The sequence below is a fragment of the Microcebus murinus genome, chromosome 21 (genome assembly GCF_040939455.1).
Source record: "Microcebus murinus isolate Inina chromosome 21, M.murinus_Inina_mat1.0, whole genome shotgun sequence".
Lineage (NCBI taxonomy): Eukaryota > Metazoa > Chordata > Mammalia > Primates > Cheirogaleidae > Microcebus > Microcebus murinus.
In genome coordinates, this window is record NC_134124.1 from 34,645,933 (window position 1) to 34,672,637 (window position 26,705).

General features: G+C 37.5%; 1 protein-coding gene across 7 annotated transcripts in view; it reads right to left on the reverse strand.

Annotated features, from left to right (window-relative positions):
• Nucleotides 1–2,004: 2,004 nt before the first annotated feature.
• Nucleotides 2,005–26,705, reverse strand: part of FBXW11 (F-box and WD repeat domain containing 11) — a 130,894-nt gene continuing 106,193 nt past the window's right edge. For all 7 annotated transcript variants that reach the window (XM_012765487.3, XM_012765485.3, XM_012765488.3 and 4 more), the window contains 7 exons: nt 20,723–20,841; nt 18,643–18,892; nt 15,070–15,188; nt 13,103–13,213; nt 12,010–12,088; nt 10,765–10,951; nt 2,005–4,546 (listed from right to left, as the gene is read on the reverse strand). In XM_012765487.3, the coding sequence (XP_012620941.1) occupies nt 10,790–10,951; nt 12,010–12,088; nt 13,103–13,213; nt 15,070–15,188; nt 18,643–18,892; nt 20,723–20,841 (840 nt within the window). In that variant the 3' untranslated portion in view covers nt 2,005–4,546; nt 10,765–10,789. The remainder of the gene's footprint in view (nt 4,547–10,764; nt 10,952–12,009; nt 12,089–13,102; nt 13,214–15,069; nt 15,189–18,642; nt 18,893–20,722; nt 20,842–26,705) is intronic.

Below are 26,705 nucleotides of genomic sequence, written 5' to 3' on the forward strand. Positions count from 1 at the left end.
TGTGCAATGAACCAGCAGGAGCCCAGAGATCTTCTTGGAGCTTCAGAGACAAGCTCTTAGTGGTTTCCCCAGCTGGAAGACCAAACTGACCTTAGAACTTAATCCCAGCACAAAAGCAGGCAACTGGTCTGAACACTTACGACGTAATGTCAGAAACGGCTGCTGCCTCTTGCTCCTTCTTCCTCCCATCTTTTCAAACAGCTCCCTTTTTTTGGTCATTTTTCATCAACAAACATGTAATAAGTGACTACTGTGCGCTGGTCACTTTGCCACAGGGCATTTCACTTAATTTGTGCCTTTCCAGTGGAACCGCTTCAGTTCTTCAAACTTGGACGCAATGCTTCAACAGGTCACTAATAAAAATGCTTAAAATCACATTAGTTCAGAGATGGCAAACTGGTGCTCCAGAGATTTATTTTTTTTAAAAATTGCCAACGTTTATAAATTGGGTCCATATATAATCTAGATTTCCAGCTTTTCTTGAAAATTTAGACTTGGCATGACCGGGTCTGCATTCTTGCAAGGCAATAGATTGTCCAGAGCTGGGGCATGTATCCTCTAGGGGCTGAGCTGACAAAACCTCCACTTTTATACACAGGGAAGTAAAGATCCAAAAGGGGGTATTAACATGCAGCTAATTAGTAATAGGAATAGTAGCCAGATGGCCCAACTTCTTTTCTCCTTATTAACTGGAAAACAAATAGGCTGGAATGGTAAAGCACCACTCTAGTCTGTGATTATCCAAGTTCTACCAGATCTCTCTTGGAATCTCCTTAATTACAGATGCATTCGCAGCTTTGCATTTCTTGCAGTAACACCTCACCTACTAGTATTTACTGAACACCAGATGTGGGAGGGGAGGAGACAGGGCTGGGAAGGTTAAGAGCCAATCCAACACCTGAGCTCCTGTTCTCCCCACTATGCAACAACCTCTGCTGTTCATAATGATTAGTCCGACCAATCACTGACAATAGTTTATTTATTATGTTTAGCAAAGGCAGGGACAGAAAGACCTGTGAAAAAGGATAGTCACTACAGGAAAAGGCAAGAAACAAACTAAAACTCCACCCTGAAGGAACTGGCTAAATAAATTATGCTATAGCTTTATAACGAGAATGAGGTAGAATTGAAACTGACAAAACTGACATGGGATAATCTCCTAAACATTAGATAAAAAACCAAGTTGAAGCATGTATAGCATGCTACCACTAACATTCAAGAAAGAAGGGTGTGTGCGTGTGTGGATGTGTTTGGGCTTTTTGGTGTATGTGCATACACACACACATACACATATACATTCTTCTATACACAGACGATATCTGCTGAACGATATGCAAGAAACTGGCTAACAGTTTCTGGGGGACTGGAGGGTCAAGGGAGAAGAGGAGGAAGAGGGAGAATTATTCTGTTTTTGTGGCTTGTAAATTTTCTTAACATGTTTTCATCCAAAAAGTCCACGTCACCAATTTGGTTGACTAATGGGCCATATCTAGGTAACCAGAAAGCTCAGCTACTACTCAGAAAGACTTCTGAGTAGAATGGCGAAGATACTATTCCTCCTGCGTTGTGTGATGAAACTGTGACGAACTAAACGGTTCCATTTCCCGTGCCCAGGAGCCATGGTGAAGAGGGCTGCAAAACCACACCGCTCGCACCTCCACCCCCCTTCTTCAGGGTGGGATCCACTCCCACCTGGAATCCATTTTTGCCATTTAAGAGGCCATTTTCATATTTTGCGGTGACTTGGGAAGCAGTGACGTGTGGGAAGCAGATTTGCTGGAGAAGAGTTCTCAACTTGCCCCTAGCTCCTGAGGTTAAAGTTAGCTCTCAGCAAAAGCTCCAAGACGTGGAATTATATCATCGTTTACAAAGTTCTCACAAGCCAAAAACAGTTTGCTTTCAACCTTTTACAGAAGATTTTTTTAAATCTATAAACTTTAATTGAATGTCACTGAATTCCTAACAGCACATAATAGTTTTTTCGAAAAATTTCTTAACAGAACATCAGAGTATTGCAACACTTTATTAAGAGTATTGGCTTTGAATTAGTAGCTGAAGTAACAATTGCATGAAGCCAGATTAGGTGTACTGCATAATATTCATACTTGATTTATTGACATTACTTAGCAATTTATTGGACAAAGGTCAAACTTCTTGTTTTTTATTAAGCACATTCCACAGTACAAAGCTGTCATGAATAATATCTGTACAATTTAACAGTTTCAATAGCTGTTCAGACACAAATTTATTTCAAACAGATAATTGGCAAACATAATTAATTACAAGTTAGAATTAGACTATCCCAGTGCTTTAAAACATTAATATAGCAGTAATTTACAGTTGCTCAATTATGGTTAGCAAAATAAAGTCCAGAGTACAGCTGGGAATTACTATTATAATCCCAGAAAGTCAGAATTCCTTGGGTGCCAAAGTCCCCTGCTATAATTTAGTAGGCACAATTCAAAGGTTGTGTGCATATTCAAAGGCCATGATTTCCCAAGGAACAAGAGGAACTTCTATATTAAACATGCAAAAACAACAACAGAAAATCCATTCATTCAGAAGAATTACTTCCTCCCCTTCCCCCTTCCCCCCTCCCCCGGGCCTCCCTAGCCAGTTTGATATGGAGGCTGTAAGATGAAGAGTGGTCAAAGTTCAATCACTTCCACAACCACTGTCAAGCTTACAACATCACCTTATGAATGGAGGCTTATTTTTTACACTTTGAGACTCGTTCTCCCAGAAACAGAAATTAATTTAGTAATGTGGGAGGGAAAGATGTATTTTTTTTTAAAAAAGAAAAACTAAAAAGCAAAGCCAACTCAACAAATAAATCACACACACACACATTGATCCCCACACCGTTCTCAACGCAAATCAGAGCCCAGGGACTTTCCCTTTAGTAGTATAGAGTGTGCTTCCACGGGAAGAGGTTTAATTTACAGGAGGTTATTTTTATTGGTCCTTTAAAATGTTACTGACATTCTTTGATCTTTGGAAACAATGGCAAGGGGCAAATCAAAACCTAATATTGAACAAGGGAACAGGATGCCAACCAGATGCCAACGTCCTTTCCATGCAGTCAGTGCACCAGCGCCATTCACACACTGGGCTGCAGAGCACGGGGGAGCTCTGAGGACCTGCCAGGGCCACAGCACAGGTGACACCAGAGATGGCTGGGGTGGGATTCACGGGCTTGAGGCTTTGACCACTAAGGAGTGCCTTCCCCTCAACATGGGCCTCTGAACCAGCCTGACCTGCTCTGCAGGCTCCAACATACAAGCAGGCCCTGCCAACACCTCGGCAAGGCCAAGATGCATGAATTCTAGAGCCAGGAAACCCAGTCAATGGGGCCTTCCTGTTCTTCCCTTCCAGGGCTACAAATGAACAGAATAATGATTTTTGACAGTGAAGCCAAATAATTACTATGGGAGGTGACCACTAGTGCTCAGGAGTACTTATGAAGAAAAGAACAACAACAACAAAAATGTTTAAGGTACTTCTCTATTGTATGTACTGCACAACAAATAAAACATTTTGTGTTAAACTTTAGAAATTACATTTTAATACAAGATTCCCATTAAAAACACACACACCACACACACACAATGACAATGACAAAATAAAAACACCGTATGAATACTGCAGGAAGGGTTCTAGGTAATCCACATCAACCCTGGTATCAGGTTCTTGAGCCCAGCCCATGGCTAAGTGCGAACACACTCTGTATTAGTGTCTCAGGCACAGGGGCCCTGACTCCAGCAACCTTGAGGTTAAACTGTTATGTACATTATATCTACATGCGGATACAGTGTTTTAAATTAGGAGGCAAGCACACATATAAAGGTGTTACTCTACCAAATATCAAGAGATGGCTGGGGGACAGAGAACAGTTAATAAATGAAAAAAGCTATATTACCTGTTGGGAGATAATATAACTGGCTTATAGTTCTTTAAATTAAAAGAAATCGGTACAGAAAGAAAGTATAATCCAAAAAATATTACTAAAACGATCCAGAGAGATGTTTCCATTGTCCAACATGTTCCTAATACGACAAGTCAGAATTAATAATGACTTGGACGGTCAGAAGGAGAATGCTAACTTCTGGAAAAAAAAGCCCTGGACATTCTGGGTAGGTGTTTGGCACCCAAAATTTCACTGAAGAAGAATGCTGTTTCTTAATATCAGACCAAAGTGCAAAGCAATATAAATTAGAGGCCAAGTCTTCTCTTGCCGGTCGATTTACTTCTGTAAAACAGACTGTATGTTCCTTTTATATGAACAATTTATATTTGAAGCATTATATTTTTTTCACTGATGAGGGGAGGAAATGGGCTTCTGTTCTACTTGAGTCGGTGAAGCTACGGTACCCTTCTCAAAGTAGAGCCGGAATCAGAGGTGAGAAATGTCGGTACTTGAAGAGTTAGGCTGCTTTGCATCTACCCAGATGCGTCTAGAACCAATTCCAGCTTCGTGACTCAGCTGTGAATGAACTCCCTTAGGCATTTGGTAGCCATGTAGCCAGTAGTTCAAGACTAGAAAACCCTGGAAAAACAAACACGAAGGGGTATGGATGGATATTCTGGTTAGACAAAGATATATATATACCACACCCCATCCCCTTTCACACATATACATATGGACTGCTAACGGATTACTACTTCTCAAATATTTAGCATTAAAAATAGAAGCTGCAAGTTGTTTTGAGTGTACTATATACCAGGCATCATATTTATTTAAAATTCTCAACAACCCTATGAGGTAGAAACTAGTATGATACCTACTTCACAAACAAGAGAACTAAGGATCAGCAAGGTTATGTGTTTGCTTCCAAGAGTTAGCCATTAAGTGGCAGGGGATTCAAAAGATGTCTGACCCTATAAACTGTCATCTTTCAGTGCTGCTGCTAAAAGTGTGCAACATAACAAAATATGCCTAATATTAGATTTTATATTTAGCACAATCTTTCATGACATGCTGGACCTACAAGGGACTGCCTCATATCCTAAAGAGAAGAGCCCTCCTCTATTACTGTGAAACAAAAATATGTAAAAATTATCCCTTCTAAATAGAATGCTAGTAATCAGAAATTACTTCTTTTTCAAATAAATCACTTATAAAAGGACAACACAGTGAAGGAGAAAAGACCACTGAATGTTCCACATTTTTTTTTAATCATGGCTTAAGTCAGAAACACATTTTAATCACAATTTCCACATTTATCTGTGTATGTAAATATATACACACACACATACACACACACCTAAAACAGAATATTCATGAGAATACTTACCATTACTATGTATAATGCAGGTTGAAATTTTCTATTCTAAATCAAAACAAAGTCAAAACCCACTCCAATTATGTCACAGTTACTGATGGGTCACCACAACCTTTTCCAAACACTACACTAAACTATTGGCCAAGAAAGTCTAAAGTCACCTTAGGTCTAAAATTCTATGTCCCACACTGCCCCCCCACCAAAAAAAAGGAAAGACTTTTTAAAGCTTATACACGTTTTTTCAGGCAAATTTTCCAAAAGGTTGTCAATTTTCATAAAGATCAAGAATTCTAGTAAGCCTTCTCAATGAATTTAAGAAAGATTAAATTTCATTTACCATTGTTTTCCCACTAAGGATATTTGGGAGTACCTAAATTATTTTGAAAGTATTAACACCCAGAGATGAGAAGGGGGCACTCTCAAATGCTGCTGGTGGGAATATAAACTGATTTAACTCTTCTGGAGGGCAGCGTGACCCTATGTATCCAGTCTTTAAACGTGGTACCTTTTAACCCAGACACTCCAGACATTTCCAGAATCCTATCCAAAGGTAATAAACTGTTGGGCAAAGATTAAGCTTGAAGAATGATCATAGCACTGTTCTTTTTAATAGCTAAAAGCTGGAGGGTGGGAAACATAAATATCTACCAACAGGGCATATCCAAACAATTGAATGACGATTTGGAATGATAATTTAGACAAATACTGACATTACTGACATGTAACAATTTCATAATAAAGATGAAAAAAGCATTTAAAACCATGCATGGTTATAAACTATAATTTCAGAAAGCCTGAAAGGATATATACAAAGAAATTAATAGTGGTGAACCATGAATAGGAGTTTATTTTCTTCTTTTGGCTTACCTACTTTTTAAAATTTCCTCATAATGATTTTACATTGTTTTGTAATAAGAAAAAAATAAATTTTCAGTTACTATATATACATACAGCTCTTAGGAGTTAGTAATTTTTTAAAAAAATGACTCTGCAAATAAATCTATTGCTACATTTCCTGACACAGAGACACTCTAACTTGATATTTTAGGGGTGACTATTTTACTGCAAGGTTAAATCATCATTAGGGTAATGTTTCTTATTATGCATAAATCTCATAGTATCACATGGTAATAATTTTTTTAATGTAACAATAAATGAAAAGAATTTGGAAAATAGCAATAAAATCTATAAAGTTAACTGCCAAGGTTGTCAAAAGTAATTCACTTTGAAGAGACAAACACATTTGGGGTTTCATTCCTTGTGCTGGGATATAGGGAACCACTACCTTAAAAAACAGATAAGATTTTTCCACTGACTTATACTTGTGGATTATAACAAGGCAGTTGTTCTTAGGTTGCCAAAAAAGGGGGTAGGAAGAGGGCCTGGAAGAAGTAACACAAGTTTCCTTTCTACCATAGCCCATGAGAAACAGCACTGATGACCACTGCTTCATCTCTCAACCAAAGGAATCTTGTTTCAGGGTACTTTTAGGAAATAAATAGAAGTTGTTGATTCATCTATTAAAAATATCACCAAAAAAACACCATAATATGAATGCCTTGGATTTTACCATGTGCCTATTTAAACAGAGTGTAAAGACAGAAACATATACCAAAAATACAAAAGAAGTAATTTAAATTGTTCCATGATATACCTATTCCCTGAGTTTATTCATTCCAGAAGTCCAGCTCTAGCTACGGTTGTCCATATTCTATTTTATGTGCTTCTCTTATGTGGAAAATAAAAGCAGGGGCAAGATGCAGCTGCATAGAGGAAAATGTATAGCTTTAAAAGTTCCCATTAAGAAAAGAAAAAGTTAAGAATGGAATAAATTTAACAAAAGATGTATAAGACTTCTACATGAAAACTTGTAAAACACTGCTAAAGAAGACCTAAATGAGAGAGATATACTATGTTTATAGATTGGAAGACTTAACATTTGTTAAGATGAAATTCTCCCCAAAATGATCTTGATTCAATGCAGTCCTAATCATAATCCTAGTAACCATCTTCTTAGAACTCGACAATCTAATTAAAAAATGAATATGAAAACCTAAAGGACCTAGAATTGTCAAAATAATTTTTAAAAAGAAAAAGTTGGAACATTTATTATAAAGGCAGCGCGGCATCAGTAAAAAACAGCCACATAAATCGTGGAATTGAATGGAGTCCAGAAGTAGACCTACATATAAGTGATCAGTTAATTTTTTTGACAAAGGTGCTAAAGCAATTCAAGGACAAGAAGAAAATCTTTTAATCAAATGTGCTGGGACAACAAAATAGCTGTATAAAAAAGAAGAACAATGGCATTCTTATCTTACACCATACATAAAAATTACTCTAAATGAATCAAAGACCTAAATGTACAAGCTAAAAATATAAAACTTCTAAAACTCTAACTGGTCCCAATACAGTAGTTACCAGCCACATGTGGCTAAGTTAAGCTTAAATAAAATATAATTAAATATAATTCAAAATTCAGGTCCAAAATGGCACTGACTGCATTTCAGGAGCTCAATAGCCACATGTGGCTAGTGACTACTACAGCGAATAGACAGTGGACAGTGCAGCTCTAGAAAATACAAACTAATCTAGTGACAGAAGGCAGGTCCGTGTTGCCAAGGCTGGGGCAGGAGCAGGCTCTGATTACAAAGGGACATAAGAGAACTTTTGGAGCAAAAAAAATGTTCTTTTCTTGATTATAAAGGTGGCTACAAGTACATACATTTTGAAACTTTATACTTTATGAATATACTTTAAAAAATTATCAAATAGTACAAATCATCCCTCAACAATAAAATTAATTAAAAAACAACAACAGGGGCACAGCAAAGGTGAAGGGGGCAGGGCAGAGGGAGATAAATAGATCTAGGTACCTCTCTATGCAGGGAATATATCTAGTATCTGTCTATGCAGGGAATATATCTAGTATCTGTCTATGCCAGTTAAGATCACTTTTTCCATTTTTTACTTATTATTATATTTGCTGAAGGCAACTGCATGAATACATTGTAGTTTGACACACATTTATTGCCTTATGGGCAAATTCTTGTGTGGCCTAGCACAAAGGACACAAATACATTATGTTGGCCCTGGGTGCCACTCACCCAACAAACAACAATGAGTGTTTGTAATACTCTGGGCCCTGAACCAGACACCGTCGCTCCATGATAAAGAAGCTCCTCAGCCTTGTGAGGGAGACAGGCCTACAGACCATATCAATACAAATAATAAACTAAGCCAGGGGAAGGAAAGGGGTAGGCGTAGGGAGTCCACACAGCCCTAATAACAAAGGCAAGGGGAGAGAAGTGGTAGAGGTTTGCACTACTGAAGTGTGATTAAGGAAATTAAACACATTTCAGTCTGGTTGAAGCAATGGATTTTGGGGAGGGAGAGGAAGAGCTAAAATAACTCCAGCTGGTAGCAGGACAGAGAACAGGCTAGGGAAGGAAAGGGAAAGATCGTGGGTAGAGAGCCAATTTTCACTTGGGTCCATTCCTCCTTCCTTGTATTTTCCTTAGGCAGTTTAGGTCAGGTGGGGGTCTGTTGGAGCAATCATTCAAGAGATCTTTGCCTTCATCCTTTGTCCTATAATGTCTATTTTAAGACTCCATTTAATAAATATAGTAATTCTGCCATGTGGATTTTTCAACTGACTTATGAAGAATCTATCCAGAGGAAGCAGCAGGGGAAAAGGATACTATACTGAGACAACCCGAACACACTCAAGACCAGCAACAGCACACAGGTAAGTGGCTTACAGGTCACTGCTGCTTGCTTCCCAAACCCATGGTGAACACTGCCAACCCCAACCAGTCCTATGGGTCCACAGAGTCCATCCCAAAGGCAGCATTCCCACCACTCACTACTGATCAAACGGAGCTGGCATGAAGAAAACACTTATTTGCCATTCCTGATGCAGACCCTTGGCTTACCACTAATAGACAGAGCAGGGCCAAGACCAGAGGTCAGCAAACTTTCTCTCAAAGGGCCATATGGTAAATATTTTAGATGTTACAGGCCATAAGTCTCTGTCTCAACTACTCAACTCTGACACAAAAGCACAACAACAGCCACAGACAATACGTAAATGAATACGCAACAGCTGTATTCCAACGGAACTTTATTTAAAGACACTGGAATTTAAATTTCATATTATTTTTACATGTCATTAAAAAAAACTATTCTTCTTTTAATTTTTTTAAAGCATTTAAAATGTGAAAACTATTCTTAGCCTGTGGTGATACGGGGAAAAAAAAAAAATCTGGCAGTGGGTCAACTTTGGCCCCTGGATACAGTTCGTTGATCCCTGAGTAAGATAAACTTCCTGGAAGAGATCTAAATACTGGATCTTAGAATCTTGATGGAGGATCTGAAAAGATGGTAACTTGGTGAGCAGGTACCAGGTGTTCCCTCTCATCCCATCAAAAAAATTCCCAGTTCTATACATGGACTTTCTTTATACTTCTAATATTCAATGAATAGGAAAATATATAATGTTTAAAAGCCACTAATAATTAAGTAATGCTTTTAAATAAATATGAATTTATTAATAACAATAGTCTTTATATACATATATTCATAGTAGTACAAATAGATGCAAGCATATTTATTCGATCTACAAAGTTAAATGTGCATAAAATTCACTGGTCCACAGCAAAATGCTGAGAGTTGTCAATACTGTTCTATATGGTCATCAGTTCCTAGGATACAGCCAAGTAAGGCTTCTCATTTTCCAAACTGGACATCCTTAATCATCAAAACATTCCATCAGCAATGATTATAACGGCTCTAAGTCTTCCTGTAACCAGAGCCAAGGCTTTGCTTTTCAGGGTATCTATTGTCCTTCATGGATGAAGAATGGGTTTTAGGGGCTCTATCAACAGATAGTCCTCTTTGATTCGGCCTTGAGGGAATGGTGGTAGTGGGGAGTAGAGGGATTTTGTTGATGATGATTTAAACAAAATAACAAAAAAACAAAATATAGAACTAAAGGACAGGCAACCTGAATAAAAGCAAGACCCGATCTCTACTAAAAGTAGAAAAACCTGCAGATTTGTTTGTTCCTTGCCTAACAGAAAAATAAATAAATAAATAAAAAGAAATAAAATTAAAAAAAAAAAAAAAAAAAAGAACTAAAGGACAGGAAAGAAAAAGGAGATTCTTACACCTCAAAATAAAATTCGAGGGACTTTACTGGTGTTAAATTGATATGACCTGGAAAACTATTTAGGAAAATAGTTTTTAAAAACAGGAACCATAGTCATCATCTGTCGGTATGAAAACCTACACCCTATGCAGGATTCCAATTTAGATCTTGTTTTGATATGACTATAAAGATCTAGCCTTATAATAGAACTGTTCAAAAATTTACACATCTAACAGAGACCTTGGTTCACATCACCAAGGAACCCAAATCATAAAATTTCCCCTAAAGAAAGGTGAATTCAATCAGCAAAATTAGAAGTAGAGAGGGACTCACCTGAAACGGGTAAAAGTGCAGACTGTTATCTGGAGATGTAAGTGTATGTTCTGGAAGGAGAACGGGTCTCATTCTGGGCACTGGGAGGCACATTTAAGAAATCCCAAATCAAAATAGTGTCATCATGGGAACTACTGATGATCTGAAACTCATCAAACTGTAGCCGAAACACACGTCCAGAATGTTCCTATGAAATTTAACAGAATAATGAAGAAAATGAGATGAAAATGAAATCTTCCCAATCCCTGTATCTCACAATGAGGGATTTAGCACAAACTGAAAATACAGCAGCTTATCCAGGCTTCCTAGATAATTTTCCAGAATTTACTGAGCTTTGTCCTTCACCCTAAGAACAAATACTTTTCTTTTCTTTCTAGGCCTTTTTTTCTATTAAACTTTGTATCCTAGATCCTAGCCCATTTATATGTCAAAGAAGATCAACTCACAAAGGACCTTAGAAAGGTAAACAAACAATATTTAATATATATTCTTGATACACTGTAAAACCTAGAACTGAAAGGATAGGTTGTTTTTTATTTAACACAACCAAGAATATCTACCTTAAACCACAGCCAACATCAAAATTTATGGTTAAACAATAGAGCATTCCCATTAAAATAAAGAAGAAAACAATAATAGCCCTAACTACGGTCCTGCATGTTCTAGTAAAGCAGGAAGTAAAGAAATTGAAATTAAAAGTAGACTACTGAAAATAAGACAAATCTATCAGTATTTTCAAATGACTATCTCCTCAAAAATATAACATAACCAACCAGACTATTAGAAATAATGAGCTTGGTAAAGTTGCTAAAACAAAATTAACATATAAAAATAAAGTATTCCTATATGCCAAAGCTATAATCCATAAAAATAGAGATTGAGGGGAAATTCCACCTTAGTAAAAAAAGGTGGTGTGTTATCAAAATGTAATACAACCACAGATAGCCACATTAAAAAAATCTCCCGAACCTACAGGAAGAAAACACTGCATGCTCTGTGAGGAGACCAGCCCACTTACAAATGAGGAAGCCTGCGTTCATCTCTTAAGGTACATTATTACTCCCTCAGGAAAGAGCTCACAGTAATGTAGATGTCAAATATTCTGATTTTGGAAATTCAACAGTGAATTTCTCTGAAGGCATGCCGTGAGATACAAGCTTTCCTGAGACACAGTGAGACAGGGCTATCTGCAGACTGTCACCCTCCAGCACAGGGAACCGATTCCCGATTCAAGAGATCACCTACCACCAATGTGCGCAGACATAATGTGCTTGCTGGGGCTCGAGGGTCTAGAGCAGCTTGCAAGTCCCAAACTTTAATTTTCCTAGAAAGGAAAATGAGATTGTAATTAGTGAAAAAGTTAACATTTTATATTGCCAAGCATTTCCTTGACAAAAAGGAGTGCATTTGAACTGTTTATTATAAAAGCTAACGCTTTTGTTTTTACAAATTATTTGAACCAATTATACTTGATTTTGAAAAAAAAACCTACACATTCTCAGAACTGCAGAAATTTTGAAAAAATATTATTTTAAAAGAGACAAGAAAACAACTTCAGGTTGTCTAAATTCAATTCCTAACTCGATAATCTATGTCATCAAATTCATTAATCGGGGGATCTCTAGAGCTGAGTAGGTGCTGCTGACAGACAGCTCTGTGTGAAATTCCAAGGATATCTTTCTCCAAATTAAACCAGTGCTGAGAGTTAGTAATAGGAGTATAAACAGACCAACTAATCCATTTGTGAAGTATATATAAGGTCATCTTGAAAGGTTTACAATTGCCATTTGCTCATTTTAAAAGTTGTGAGGCGTTTTAAAGAGGATTTGTTCAATTTACAAAAGGGGGAAAAGAAATTTATTGATCTCTCTCTACATACCCACCTCTGTCTCTCTCTCTCTCTCTCTCTCACACACACACACACACACACACACACACACACACACACACACACACACACACACGGGGGGGGGGGGGGTGCATGGAGAGCAAGCGCGCATGCCTGGCTTAATTTAGGGCTAAGGCAAAGAACTGAATCCCCTCGCTCTCCCCTCCCCCTCCCACCTAAGCTACTCCCAGAGTTTACAATGATGGTTAAAAGCATACGTTTAGGAACCACAGTGGCTCTGCTTCTGTGTAACTTGGGGCAAGATTTAGTTCACCTTTAAGGGCCTGCAGGTTCTCACCTGACTAAGTGGTAAAATAGTATTTAACATCTACTGTTACATAAAAAGTACCTAGCACATGACCTGGCACATACAGAATTGCTTAATGTACAGCACTTCTTTTTCTTCTTGATATACCTATAACAACGCATTTGAAAATCTGAAACACATACCCATCATAGGCCCCACTGACAATCCTCTTGTTATCAAACCGGATGCATCTGACCAATTCTTCATGTCCTTCTAGGACTCTTAAACAGGCACCACATTCGATATCCCAGAGCCTTGAATGAAAAACAGACCTCTGTGAAACAATTTCCCACACAATTCACACTATCCTCAAGCTCTTCCTATCCATCCCATACTATGAGGTTTTTCAGTGTCCTTGAGTTCTTTATTTCTATCTCACTTCCATCCACACTACACATATAAAGCTGCACATGTACATTTATACCATTTGTGTTCTTAAGCACTAACTTAGGAGGAACCCTTACTTTTCACTCACTGTATTTTCTTATATATGGTTTGAAACTGTTTTTAATCATGTTCATGTGTTAGTATTTAAATAAGATCAACAAACAAGAAGCTTCAATTGTATTTAGTTCCTAGGCATTCTCCTGCTATCTCAGTGGATGAAACCATGTAGCCAAATGGTTTAGGAAGGATTTTTCTGGGGAGACAGAGATTGCAGGCAGTAAAGGAGAAAAAGTATGTCTGGAGTAAGGAGGGTGGGGGGATATTACGTACAGCCAAGGGGTTAAGCTTTCCACCCCAGGCACCTCTAGCCTGGAGTCCATGAGGCCAGCTAAGGTTAGAACTGGTGGACTAGCATGGTGGTCTCCCTCTCCTGATGAGACTTAGTGACACCCCTTCCTTACTATATGCTAGGGTTGGCTGGTTTACAAAGTCACAGAGGGAAATTCATTAGGTATATGCAAGTGTTTTGGAAGTATAAACCCATTGACCACACCAAGCCTTTTTCTCTGCATATGATTTATATAACAATTCTGGAATTAGAGATTTTTTTCTTTTCTTCCCTATTATGATTGATTTTTCTACATTATTTGCAAAAGAAATCACAGCTAACTAGCTGTATAAAACAAACTAATTCTATCATGAATATTTGTTAGGCTCTCTCCACCAGTAACTCCTATCATACATCCAATGAACACTTTACCACAGTTGCCCTCAGGAAATCTTCTTAGTGTTAGTAATGAATTTCTCTAATCTGTGATCAGAGCCATTCAGCACTGCCACTAGTGGTTCCCTTCTATGAACTACAGAGCAACACACATTATTATTAAAACCTCACAGATTACAATGAGGAAATTAACTGTTTATTGATGAAACATTAAGCAATACCACAAAGCATGATGAACATAGTAGAACAAAGATTTAAGCTCTAAAGTTAAATCTTTATGATATCTTAAAACCTAAAATGATAAAAGTTAACAGCAGTTATAGCTTTTTTGCTGTTGTTTTCTTTTTTAATAATCTTGAACCCAATCTTTATTTTGCCCAAACATTAGGCAATTTGGTTATAAATGCCAAAATTATAGTGACTTATGTAAAGCTACTAGCCTGTACTGGGATATATGCTAGTAAAAATGACTTGCAATAATTAAATAGACATTTAAGGGATGTTGTTAATAAGATATAAAATGTCTAAGGTTAGTCATATTTACTAGAAAGCAAGAAGACTGAGTGTGAGGAAGAGAAAAGGGTGGTGAAACAAACTACCTAGCAGGAACGGATGATTTTGTAATACAGTCTTGGGAAAGAAAAATAAAGTGTACTCCCATCTGTTGGGGAGGAAGGTGGGAGCTCACAGGTAAGGGAAATCAGAGTGAATAGGGCTGGAACGTTCTGGTCTGTTCCAAAGTGCTTGGGTATTAAGTGATCCTGGGTGGAGTAGAGGTTATAAAACTTTGTGTACCAGGGGAATCTTGGAAGAACACTCCAGGCATACAGTTTTCCCACTTGAGTATGCAGATCCAAATAGAGTTCTAAAAGTTACCTAAAGCTTTCTCATCTGAAGCATCCCATTTACTCCTGAGTTGTCCGAGCATTAGGACTGGGAGATGAGCCAACACTATGGCAAAAATAAGCCTGCCGTGTCAGCAGACTAACTTCTACCCACCTAATGGTATTATCTGATGATCCGCTAACAACCAGCCGATCCCTGTACTGGAGACAGGCAATGCCTCGCTTGTGCCCATTCAGAGTACGAACAAATTCACAGGTACTCGTGCTCCAGACCTGTATAACAAATTAGCAATAGTTTTAAGAATGAAGGCAGAAAAGTTCTCCCACAATATACCTTTAAAACAAAAGAGTAAGCTTCTGAGAATGACTCAAATATGTGATTATAAAATATGGTCTCTTCTAACTCAAAGGTGGGAGGGCTGGGGAAAAACTGGACAGCATAAAATTTTCTTGGCCACTAAGTGACAAAACTGGAATGAAATATGGAGGGAAGCAGTAAAGTCTCCAAGCTTTGAGATATTTACAAAGAGACCATCTCCTGGATGGCTGAGACGCTCATTTGCCTGGAAGAAAGAGTTTGTGCCAGATTTTATGTTTTTACATCAGCTGACTTCTCGAACCCAACGTAACTGATGTAAAAAAGCTTCACCTTTCATATCTTCCTCTTTCCCAGCATAGTTTCATGAACAGCCTCATTTATTTGGACTCATTACTCCTAATATTAGGTATATGGAATATCATTTCTTTTATGAAATCATCTGCAAGACTTAGATGTTCATAGATATCTTAATATAAAACAAATAAGGAAATACAAAGCAATCTGAATTATTTTATCAGCTGCTTGTATAGATGAATGAAATAAATACACATCCACATACAAAAGAATGGAGTTATCCTTCTGAGTTGGCTGTGGAAAAAAAAAAAAAAAAAAAAAAAAACAAAAGAATGGAGTTAGACCTCCCACCTCACACCATATTTAAAATTTTAATTCAAAATGGATCAAAGAGCTAAATGTAAGAGCTGAAACTAACTCTTAGAAGAAAACCTAAGAGCAAATATTTTTGGCCTTGGATTAAGCAATGCTTTCCTAGTACCACAAAAGTGCAAGCAACAAAGAAAAAAATTAATAAATTAGACATCATCAAAATTAAAATCCTTTGTGATTCAAAGGATACCACCAAGAAAGTAAACAAGATAAGCTACAGAATGGGAGAAAATATTTGTATATCATACATCTGAAAAGTGACTCGTATTCAGAATATACAAAGAACTTTGACAACTCAACAATAAAAGGACAATTACCAATTTCTTAAATAGGCAACAGATTTGAATAGAAATTTTCCAAAGAAAGTATACAAATGACTGATAAGCAAATGAAAAAAATACTCAATATCATTAGTCATTGGGGAATATAAGGCAAAACCACAGAGATACCACTGCACACAATTAGGACAGCTATATAAGACAGATAAAAAAATTTTGGCAAGAATATGGAGAAATCCTCCAGGCTGATATTATGGCACAGCTGTTTTGCAGTAAGGCCCAAACCTTCTTGACTTCCAGGCACTGGTCTTGTACCAAATAGTGAGACAGTAAGAATTTACAAATTCTAGTTGTTCAGCTTCCACACTACCCACTCTAAAGTTTGATGCTACACTGCCTATAGGGCTAAGTACCAGAATGCTATCTAGTACTGGTCATAAAAAGAAGGTTCTTTGAGTAAGTTCAAAGTCCTCATACACTACTGGTAGGGCTGTAAAGTGGTACAACCATTTTGGAAAACCGTTTGGCAGTTCCTTAAAATGTTAAAGACAAAATTATTATCCCCAAAGAAGTGAAAATACACTCAAAAACTTTTACACAAATGTTTATAGCAGCATTATTCATAATAGCCAAAAAATGGACACAACCAAAATGTCAATCAACTGATAAACAAAATGTGGTATATCCACACAATGGAATTTTATTCAGCCATTAGAAGGAATGAAGTACTGATTATGCTACAATGTACATGGATGAACCTTGACAACACTATGCTAAATAAAAGAAGCCAGACACAAAAAGGCCACATATTGTATGATTCCATTTATATGAAATGTTTAGAATAGGTAAATCCATAGAGACAAAAAGTAGATTAGCGGCCGGGCATGGTGGCTCACGCACTCTGAGAGGCCGAGGTGGGTGGATTGCTCCAGGTCAGGAGTTCGAAACCAGCCTGAGCAAGAGCAAGAACCCATCTCTACTATAAATAGAAAGAAATTAATTGGCTAACTAATATATAGAGAAAAAATTAGCCAGGCATGGTGGTGCATGCTTGTAGTCCCAGCTACTTGGGAGGCTGAGGCAACAGGATTGCTTGAGCCCAGGAGATTGAGGTTGCTGTGAGCTAGGCTGATGCCATGGCACTCACTCTAGCCTAGGCAACAAAGCAAGACTCTGTCTCAAAAAAAAAAAAAAAGAAAGTAGATTAGCAATCGCCAGGGACTGGGAGGCAAGAGTAGGGGTTGAATGCTAATGAATATGATGTTTTTATAGAGGGTGATTAAAATGTTCTCAAACTAGACAGTAGTGATGTTATACTACGCACACAGAGGTGTAGTAAATGCCACTAAATTGCGCCCTTTAAAATGCTGACTCTTATGGTATGGAAATTATAGCTCAGTAAAGCTGTTTTAAAAAATAAAGGAAAGCTGGCTGGGCTCGGTGGCTCACGCCTGTAATCCTAGCACTCTGGGAGGCCAAGGCAGTGGATTGCTCGAGGTCAGGAGTTTGGAACCAGCCTGAGCGAGATCCTGTCTCTACTAAAGATAGAAAGAAATTAATTGACCAACTAAAATATATATATACAAAAAAATTTTAGCCAGGCATGGTGGTACATGCCTGTAGTCCCAGCTACTTGGGAGGCTGAAGCAGTAGGATTGCTTGAGCCCAGGAGTTTGAGGTTACTGTGATTTACTGTGAGCTAGGCTGATGCCATGGCACTCTAGCTCGGGCAACAGAGTGAGGCTCTGTCTCAAAAAAAAAAAAAAAAAAAAAAAAAAAAATATATATATATATATATATGAAAGCTAAAATTCAAAAAAGTTAAGATGGATGTTGGAATCAGAACTGCATTTACCAGATCCTATGAATCACCCTAGTCTACAACTGCTTGTCACATACCTGCCTCCCACCTACCACATGCTAAGCTTCTTAAAGGCAGGAAGAAGTTGTTCTTGTTCATCATTATATCTCCAGCATCCAGCCCAAGGTCTATGGTATGGCAAGCTTTCAAAATTAGATGAGTAAGTCAAATCTAATATATGCCACTAACTAGTTGTGTGATCACCAACACAATTCTTCACTCTCCTGAGCCACATCTATAAAACAGGGCAATACTTATCTCAGAGTACCTCAATACCTAACATGCTGGTGACAGTTAACTGAGATGTAATGTAAAGCTTCTAGCACACAGTACATGCTCAATAAGCTAGTTCTCTTCCCTTTAAAAATGTGATCAAGAATGTCATTTCATGAAATAGAAGATTATTCTCTCTTCTGGACCTGGGACTTTTCTTCCAACCTTGCTTAGGACTCTAGAAGCATGTAGAGTGGGATGGCCTCCAGGGCTCATGAACACAAACAGAGAAGAATTAAGATCTTGCCAGGTACCAGGTTGGCATAAGCCACCTCTGCTTTCTCTCTATTCAAAAAGGGACATGAGCCAACAGGGTTATAACACACTTACTTTGATGGTCCTGTCACCAGAAGCAGACACGATGTACTTATCGTCAAAGTCTACTACATTGACAGCAGCACGGTGGCCAACCAGGACCCGGCGTAAAGTGATATCCGTGGCAGAAGCCATGTCCCACACAGCAATGGAACGGTCCTTGGAACAGGTCACCATCAATCCATTGCTGAAGCGTAAGTGCAATACAGCTTCATTGTGGTGGATCAATGTGTTAAGAACTTCACCCGTGTTCACATCCCAAACTCTAGGTGAGAAGAGAAAAGGATGATGCTTAATTATTGAAACAGCCAGGAAAAGATTCTGGTATTTGATCACCAGTATCTGAGCTCTAGGTCCATTCTTAATGAACCTAAGGACATGCTTGAAAGGAGCCTCCAGAAGCAATTTCTTTGCTGAGAAGTGGCGAGACAGTTTCAGAGAAGGTAGCTAATTGTGGCTCTGCTCAAGTTCAGGTGTATTTAACAGTCAGGTATTCAGGAATGGTGTTTGAAGGCTTGTGCTGATGGCAGAAAGTTAATCCTCAAGAAAGTGGGCTTTGCAGTGAGTATGAGATGACAAGAAGGAGGCTTGATGGCTGAGGAATAAAGGATAGTTCCAAGCATAGGGTTCTTATTGACCTCTGACTGACAGGCCTCTAAGTCTATTATTTCTCCACTGCACACTGGAGACTGTAAGTCATGACATCTCATTAATCACCACACTCACATCTTTATCCAGCTGTTTATAGACAGAGCCAGGGTCTCCCACTTGGTTCACACTTAAGACACAGAGTTTTTAGGGGGAGCCTTCCACATCATAGTTTTTCCTTATCTGAAACCTCAGTCTCCTAAGAGGGCAAGTTCATACAAAGAGAAAACATTCAGGCCTCTAAGGCTGAGACATGGTATCTGGCAGAAGTAGTGGCCTAGAAGCACTTAATCTGGGAAAGCATAGTAGCTATGCTTCAAACAGGGTTAGTAAAGAGTCTAGGAGTGTACCAAGAGGTCAGTAACCAAAACTAACTTAAGGAGAGGAGTGAAAAAGGGGAGAACAGGGGAACCCAAGGAGAGATTCAGTAACTATTCCTGTCTCTTAGGTGCATGGGCCTATAAAACAATCCTCTTCAAGTATTTGACTCAGCCCAGAAGATGCATTTCCTTTTCTTCCACATTTCCTCCAAGCCACCAGCATCCAGCTGAGGCTTTACCGCATGACCTCTAGTTCTGATGGACTCATCACTACACTCAACTCCAAAGCCCATCTGATGTGGGAAAATGTCCTTGTCCCAGAGGTATAGGAGTGGATCTCAGTAACATTCCCTTTCTACTCTCAACTCCCAACTAGCAGTCATTGCTTCTCTTCTACTATGGAACATTACCATTTTCATCTTTATCACTCTGCCCCTGGGTGGCAACTGAAAACCAGTGTCTCCACTCTTAGAAAGGCTACATATACAGTCATGACCAACAACAATCAGAGGCTCAAAGTTTATTGACTAAGTGACTCTGGGGAAATTATTTAACCTCTCTGGTCTTAGTTTTCTAGGACAAACTATGATAATGAAGGTAATATCTATCTACTCAGAAAGGTTGATATGAGAACTCAACAGGATAACATTATACAAAATATCTAGTATACTACCTGTCTCTCAAACTTTACTTTCCCTATGTCCCCCAAAGATTCTGCAAACTGCTTCTGACTCTTTCAGTATTTATAAGTTGGTGCCCATCACACTCTTAGAACAGCAGCCTTCCTTTGCTCTGCTCTGGACCACGGTTTCCCGAAAGGAGAAACCTACACTAATACTAGGTAATATGTTCTTATAAGGAAAGCATGTTGTCATCTGTATGATGTATGTCAATGGGAATAGGACACACTCAACAAAAATTAGCTTTCCTGCTTAACTTGCTCAAACACATCTACATCAAAAGTAATTCAAAATATGTATGTATATATTCAAAATATGTATGTATGTATGTATATGTATCTAAAGCATGTAAAAATGTACGCAGTTTGTATGTGCCTCTCCAAGAGGAGCGTGTGAATCTCGGCCTCTTCATGGAAGGCTTTAGATAAATGAAACCAGATCACTTACCTCACTGTAGAATCTGAAGAACCAGTTACAATGACACGTTCATCATACTGGAGACAGAGGACAGAGCCTGTGTGTCCTGTTAACACCTTCAAACATTCCAGGCTGGTTTTATCCCATATCTATTGAGACAAGATCAAACACAAAAAGTGATTCAGTATATCACATTTTGATGAATGTTACTGTCCCACCTTGTGATCTGAATCATAAAACAAAACATACTTGTGTTACAGTAAATAAAAAAAGTTAAATATCAAACAGGTAAGAAATGACAAATAAGAATAGAGACAAAATTGATTAGAACTACCAGGATAGATGTGATATTTTGTTTAATTTGTACCCTTAGCTTTTGTACTCATTATACTTAACAGCCTTATAAAAGGGATTTTTTAAAATAAAATCTGTGAAGAGTTGGCTCACCCCCTGAAAAACGTTGTAACATCTATTAAGACCTTCTAAAAATGCATACCCATGTTTATTTATAAAAATTAAAAATAGATGGGAGGCCGAGGCAGGCGGATTGCTCAAGGTCAGGAGTTCAAAACCAGCCTGAGCAAGAGCAAGACCCTGTCTCTACTATAAATAGAAAGAAATTAATTGGCCAACTAATATATATAGAAAAAATTAGCCAGGCATGGTGGTACATGCTTGTAGTCCCAGCTACTCAGGAGGCTGAGGCAGGAGGATTGCTTGAGCCCAGGAGTTTGAGGTTGCTGTGAGCTAGGCTGACGCCACAGCACTCACTCTAGCCTGGGCAACAAAGTGAGACCCTGTCTCAAAAATAATGATAATAAATAATAATAATTAAAAAAATAAATAAATTAAAAATAGAAAAAAAAATGTTGAACATTTCAGAAAAATCTCAAAGTAAACTATGAAGGTTTTTAATGATAAAATGCCTTGCTTTATTAGAGTTAAGCATTTTTAAAACTCAGAATAAAAACTGTCTGTAATATGACCTAATGACTATGTGTATTTAAAAAAAGAAAAAAGATTCAAGGAAGTAAAATGTTATTAATGGTTGTTTTTTATACTCTGTGTACTCGTTTTTCCTCTTCTTTATACTGCCTCTGAGATCTGCCTTTTCCAGAATGTCATATAGTTGGAATCATACAGTATGTCGCCTTTTAGATTGGCTTCTCTCGCATAGTGATACACATGTAAGGTTCATCACTGTCTTTTCATGGCTTGATATATCATTTCTTTTTAGTACTGAAAATTATTCCATTGTCTGGATATACCAGTCTGTTTATCCATTTACCTATCGAAAGACCAAGCAACCAAGCTTCCAAGTTTGAACAATTATGAATAAAGCTGCCATAAACGTCTGTGCACACGTTTTTGTGTGGACATAAAGTTTCAATTCCTTTAAGTAAATACTAATTAGCGCGACTGCTAGATCATGTGGGATATCATTTTGCATTTCCACCACCAATGAATGAGAGTTCCTGTTGCTCCACATCCTCAGAAGCAGTTGGTGTTATCGCTGTCATGGATTTGGGCCATGCTAACAGGTATGTAGCAGTATCTCATTGTATTAATTTGCATTTCCCTGATGACTTATGACATGGAGCATCTTTTCATATGCTTACTTGCCATCTGTCTATCTTCTTTGGTGAAATGTTTGTTAAGGGCTTTGACCCTTTTTTTTTTTTTTGAGACAGAGTCTCACTCTGTTGCCAGGGCTAGAGTGCTGTGGCGTCAGCCTAGCTCACAGCAACCTCAAACTCCTGGGCTCAAGTGATCCTCTTGCTTCAGCCTCTCAAGTAGCTGGGACTATAGGCATGCACCACTATCCCCGGCTAATTTTATATATATATATATATATATTTTTTTTTTTTTTTGGTTGTCCAGCCAATTTCTTTCTTTATTTTTTTTTTTAGTAGAGATGGGGTCTTGCAATTGCTCAGGCTGGTCTTGAACTCCTGAGCTCAAACGAGCCGCCTGCCTCAGCCTCCCAGAATGCTAGGATTACAGGCATGAGCCACCATGCTCATTGGCCCATTTTTTAAATTGTGTTTTTTGTTTTCTTATTGCTGAGTTTTAAGAACTGTTTCTATATTTTGGATAACAGTTCTTTGTCAAATATGACTTTTGCAAATATTCTCCCAGTCTATGGCTTGTTTTTTCATTCCCTGACAGTGTATTGCTTAAAACTTTTACTAAAATAACATTAATTTTATTAAAATTAAAATTTTTAATTTTAATCAAGCCCAACTTATGAATTCATTCTTTCACAGATTATGCCTTTGGTATTATACCTAAAAATCCATCAACAAACTCAAGATTATTTAGATTCTCTCCTATGTTGTATTCTAGAGTTTTATAGTATTGTATTTTACTTTAGGTCTATAATCCACTTTTTTTTTTTTTTTTTTTTTGAGACAGGGTCTCACTTTGTTGCCTAGGCTAGAGTGAGTGCCGTGGCGTCAGCCTAGCTCACAGCAACCTCAAACTCCTGGGCTCAAGCAGTCCTCCTGTCTCAGCCTCCCGAGTAGCTGGGACTACAGGCATGCGCCACCATACCCGGCTAATTTTTTCTATATATATTAGTTGTCCAATTAATTTCTTTCTATTTATAGTAGAGACGGGGTCTTGCTCTTGCTCAGGCTGGTTTCGAACTCCTGACCTCGAGCAATCCGCCCGCCTCGGCCTCCCGGAGTGCTAGGATTACAGGCGTGAGCCACCGCGCCCGGCCTATAATCCACTTTGAGTTCATTTCTGTGACATATACACAGTCTGTGTCTAGATTCTTGTGTGTGTGAGGGGGTGTTATGGATGTCTAGTTGCTCCGGCATAATTTGTTAAAGAGACTATCTTTTGCCCACCACATTGCCTTTGCTCCTTTTCAAAGATCAGTTGAATATATTTATGTGAATCTACTTCTGGGCTCTCAATTCTGTTCTAGTGATCTAGCTATCTATTCTTTTGCCAGTACCACATTGTCTTGATTACTGTAGCTTTATAGTAATTTTTGAAGTAGGGTGTAGGGGAGTGTTAGTCCTCTGACTTTGTTCTTCTACTTCAATAATGTGTTGGCTTTTGCCTCTCCATGTACATGTTAGAGTCAGTTTGTCAATATCCACAGAATAACTTGCTGGGATTTTGGTTGGGATTGTGTTGAATTTATAGACCAATTTGAGAAGAAATGACATCCTCACAAAAGCCTTCCTGCTCATGAGAATGAAACATCTCTCCATTTATTTAGTTCTTCTTTGATTTCTTTCATCAGAGTTTGATAGTTTTCCTCACATGGATCTAGTATGTATTTTGTTAAATCTATACCTAAGTATTTCATTTTAGGGGACTGCTAATATAAATGGTATTGTGTTTTTAATTTCACATTTCACTTGTTCATTGCTGGTATATAGGTAAGCAATTGACTTATTTATATAAAACTTGTATCTTATAATCTTGATATAATCACTTATTAGTTCTAGAGGATTTTTTGTTGATGCTTTTAGTTTTCCTACAGATAATCATGTCATCTGCAAGCAAAGATGGTTTTATTTCTTCCTTCCCAAACTATATACCTTTTATTTCCTCTTGTTTTATTGCATTAGCTAGCACTTCCATTACAATGTTGAAAAGCAGTGGTGAGAGGGGACATCTTTGCCTTATTCATGATCTTAGTGGGAAAGCTTCTAGTTTCTCACCATTAAATATGATGTTAGCTATAGCCTTTTGGTAGATACTCTTTATCAAATTGAGGGAGTTTTCCTCTATTCATCATTTACTAAGGATTTCTTATCATGAATAGGTGTTGAATTTAGTCAAACGATTTTTCTGCATCTATTGATAATGATGTGATTTTTTTCTTTCGCCTATTGATATGATAGATTACATTAATTGATTTCTGAAGGTTAAACCAGCCTTGCATACCGAAGATAAATCCCACTTGGTTGTATTGAATAATTCTTCTTAAACTTTGTTGGATTCAGTTTACCAATATTTTGTTGAGGATTTCTGTGTCTATGTTCATAAGCAACATTGGTCTGTAGTTTTCTTTTCTTATAATATATCTTGTTCTGTTATTAAGGAAACGCTGGTCTTTGTAGAATGAGTTGAGAAGTATTCCCTTTACTTCTATCTTCTGGAAGAGATTTGTAGAGTTGGTATAATTTCTTAATTAAATGTTTGGTAGAATTCATCAGTGAACACATCTAGGCCTGGTGCTTTCTGTTTTAGAAGGCAATTAATTATTGATTCAAGTTCTTTAATAGATAAAAAGTCTATTCAGATTGTCTATTTGTTGTTGTGAGTTTTGGCAGATTGTGTCTTCCAGCAAATGGATTCATTTCGTCTAAATTATCCAGTTTCTGGGCATGGAGTAGTCCACAGTATTCCTTTATTATCCTTTTTGTGTCCATGGGATCTGAAGTGATGTCTCCCTTTCATTTATGATATTAGGAATTTGAGTCATATTTTTTCTAAGTTAAGACAGCTAGAGGCTTATCAATTTTACCCATCTTTTCAAAGACCCATCTTTTGGTTTCATTAATTTTCTCTGTTGAGTTCCTGTTTTCAATTTCATGATATCTCTGCTCTAATTTTCATTAATTCTTTTCTTCTGCTAATTTTGGATTCAGTTTGCTCTTCTTTTTCTAGTTTCCTAAAGTGGACCCTTAGATAACTGATTTTAGATTTTTTTTCCCTTCTAATATATACATTCAATGCTACAAAATTCCTTTTAAACTTTCAATGCATCCCACAGATTTTGACTAGTTGTGTTCATTTTCATTTAGTACAAAATATTTTTAAAATTTCTTTTGAGAGTTCTTCTTTGACTGAAGTGTTACTTAGAATTGTGTTATCTAATCTACAAGTATTTAGGAATTTTTCCAGCTATCTTTCTGTTACTGATTTCTAGTTTAATTCCATTATGATCTGAGAGCAGACGTTATATGATTTCTATTCTTTTAAATTTGTTAAGGTGTATTTTTACAGCCCAGAATGTGGTGAATGTTCCATGTAAGACTGAAGAAGAATGTGCATTATACTACTGTTGAGTGAAGTAGTCTAAAGCAGTCTATAATCTACACGAAAAAGACCACCGTATAGCCAGCTGGTTAATGGTGGTGTTGAGTTCAATTATGTCCTTACTGATTTTCTGCCTGCTGAGTCTGTCCTGATAGAGGGGTGTTGAAGTCTCCTACTGCAATAGTGAATTCATTATTTCTCCTTGCAGTTCTATCAGTTTTTACGTCACACATTTTGACACTCTGATGTTAGGACTGTTACATCTTCTTGGACAACTGACCCCTTTATCATTATGTAATATGCCTCTTTAGCCCTGATAATTTTAATTGTTTTGAAGTCTACTCTGTCTGAAATCAATGTATCTACTCCTGCACTCTTTTCATTAAGAGTTAGCATGGTATATCTTTCTCTATCTCTTTACACATCTATACATCTTTATATTTAGAGTGCTTTCTTGTAGACAACATATAGTTGGGTCTTGCTTTTTGATCTGCTCTATCTCTATCTTTTGATTGGTATATTTAAATCAGTAACATTCAAAGTGATTATAAAGCTAGTTGGATTAGTATCTACCAGATTTGTTACTGTTTTCTATTTCTTGCCCTTGATCTTTGTTCCTATTTTTCTATCTTTTCTGGCTTTAACTGAGCATTTTATATGATTATATTTTCTCTCCTTTCTTAACATATCAGTCATACTCTTTTATTTTTTTAGTGGTTGCCCTGGAGTTTGCAATGAACCTTTACAACTAATCCAAGTCCACTTTCAAATAATAGTATACTGCTTCACAGGTAGTGTATCTTATAATACCAATTCCTTCCTTCCATCCCTCATTGATGTCATTTTATTACCTTCACTTTTGAAGGATAATTTTGGAAGACACAGAATTGTAGGCTGGTGAATTTTTTTCTCCCAAAACTTTAAATATTTCACTCCAGTCTCTTTTGCTTGCACGGTTTTGGATGATACAATTCTTAGCTTTGAGCCTCTATCAGTATTTTTTCCT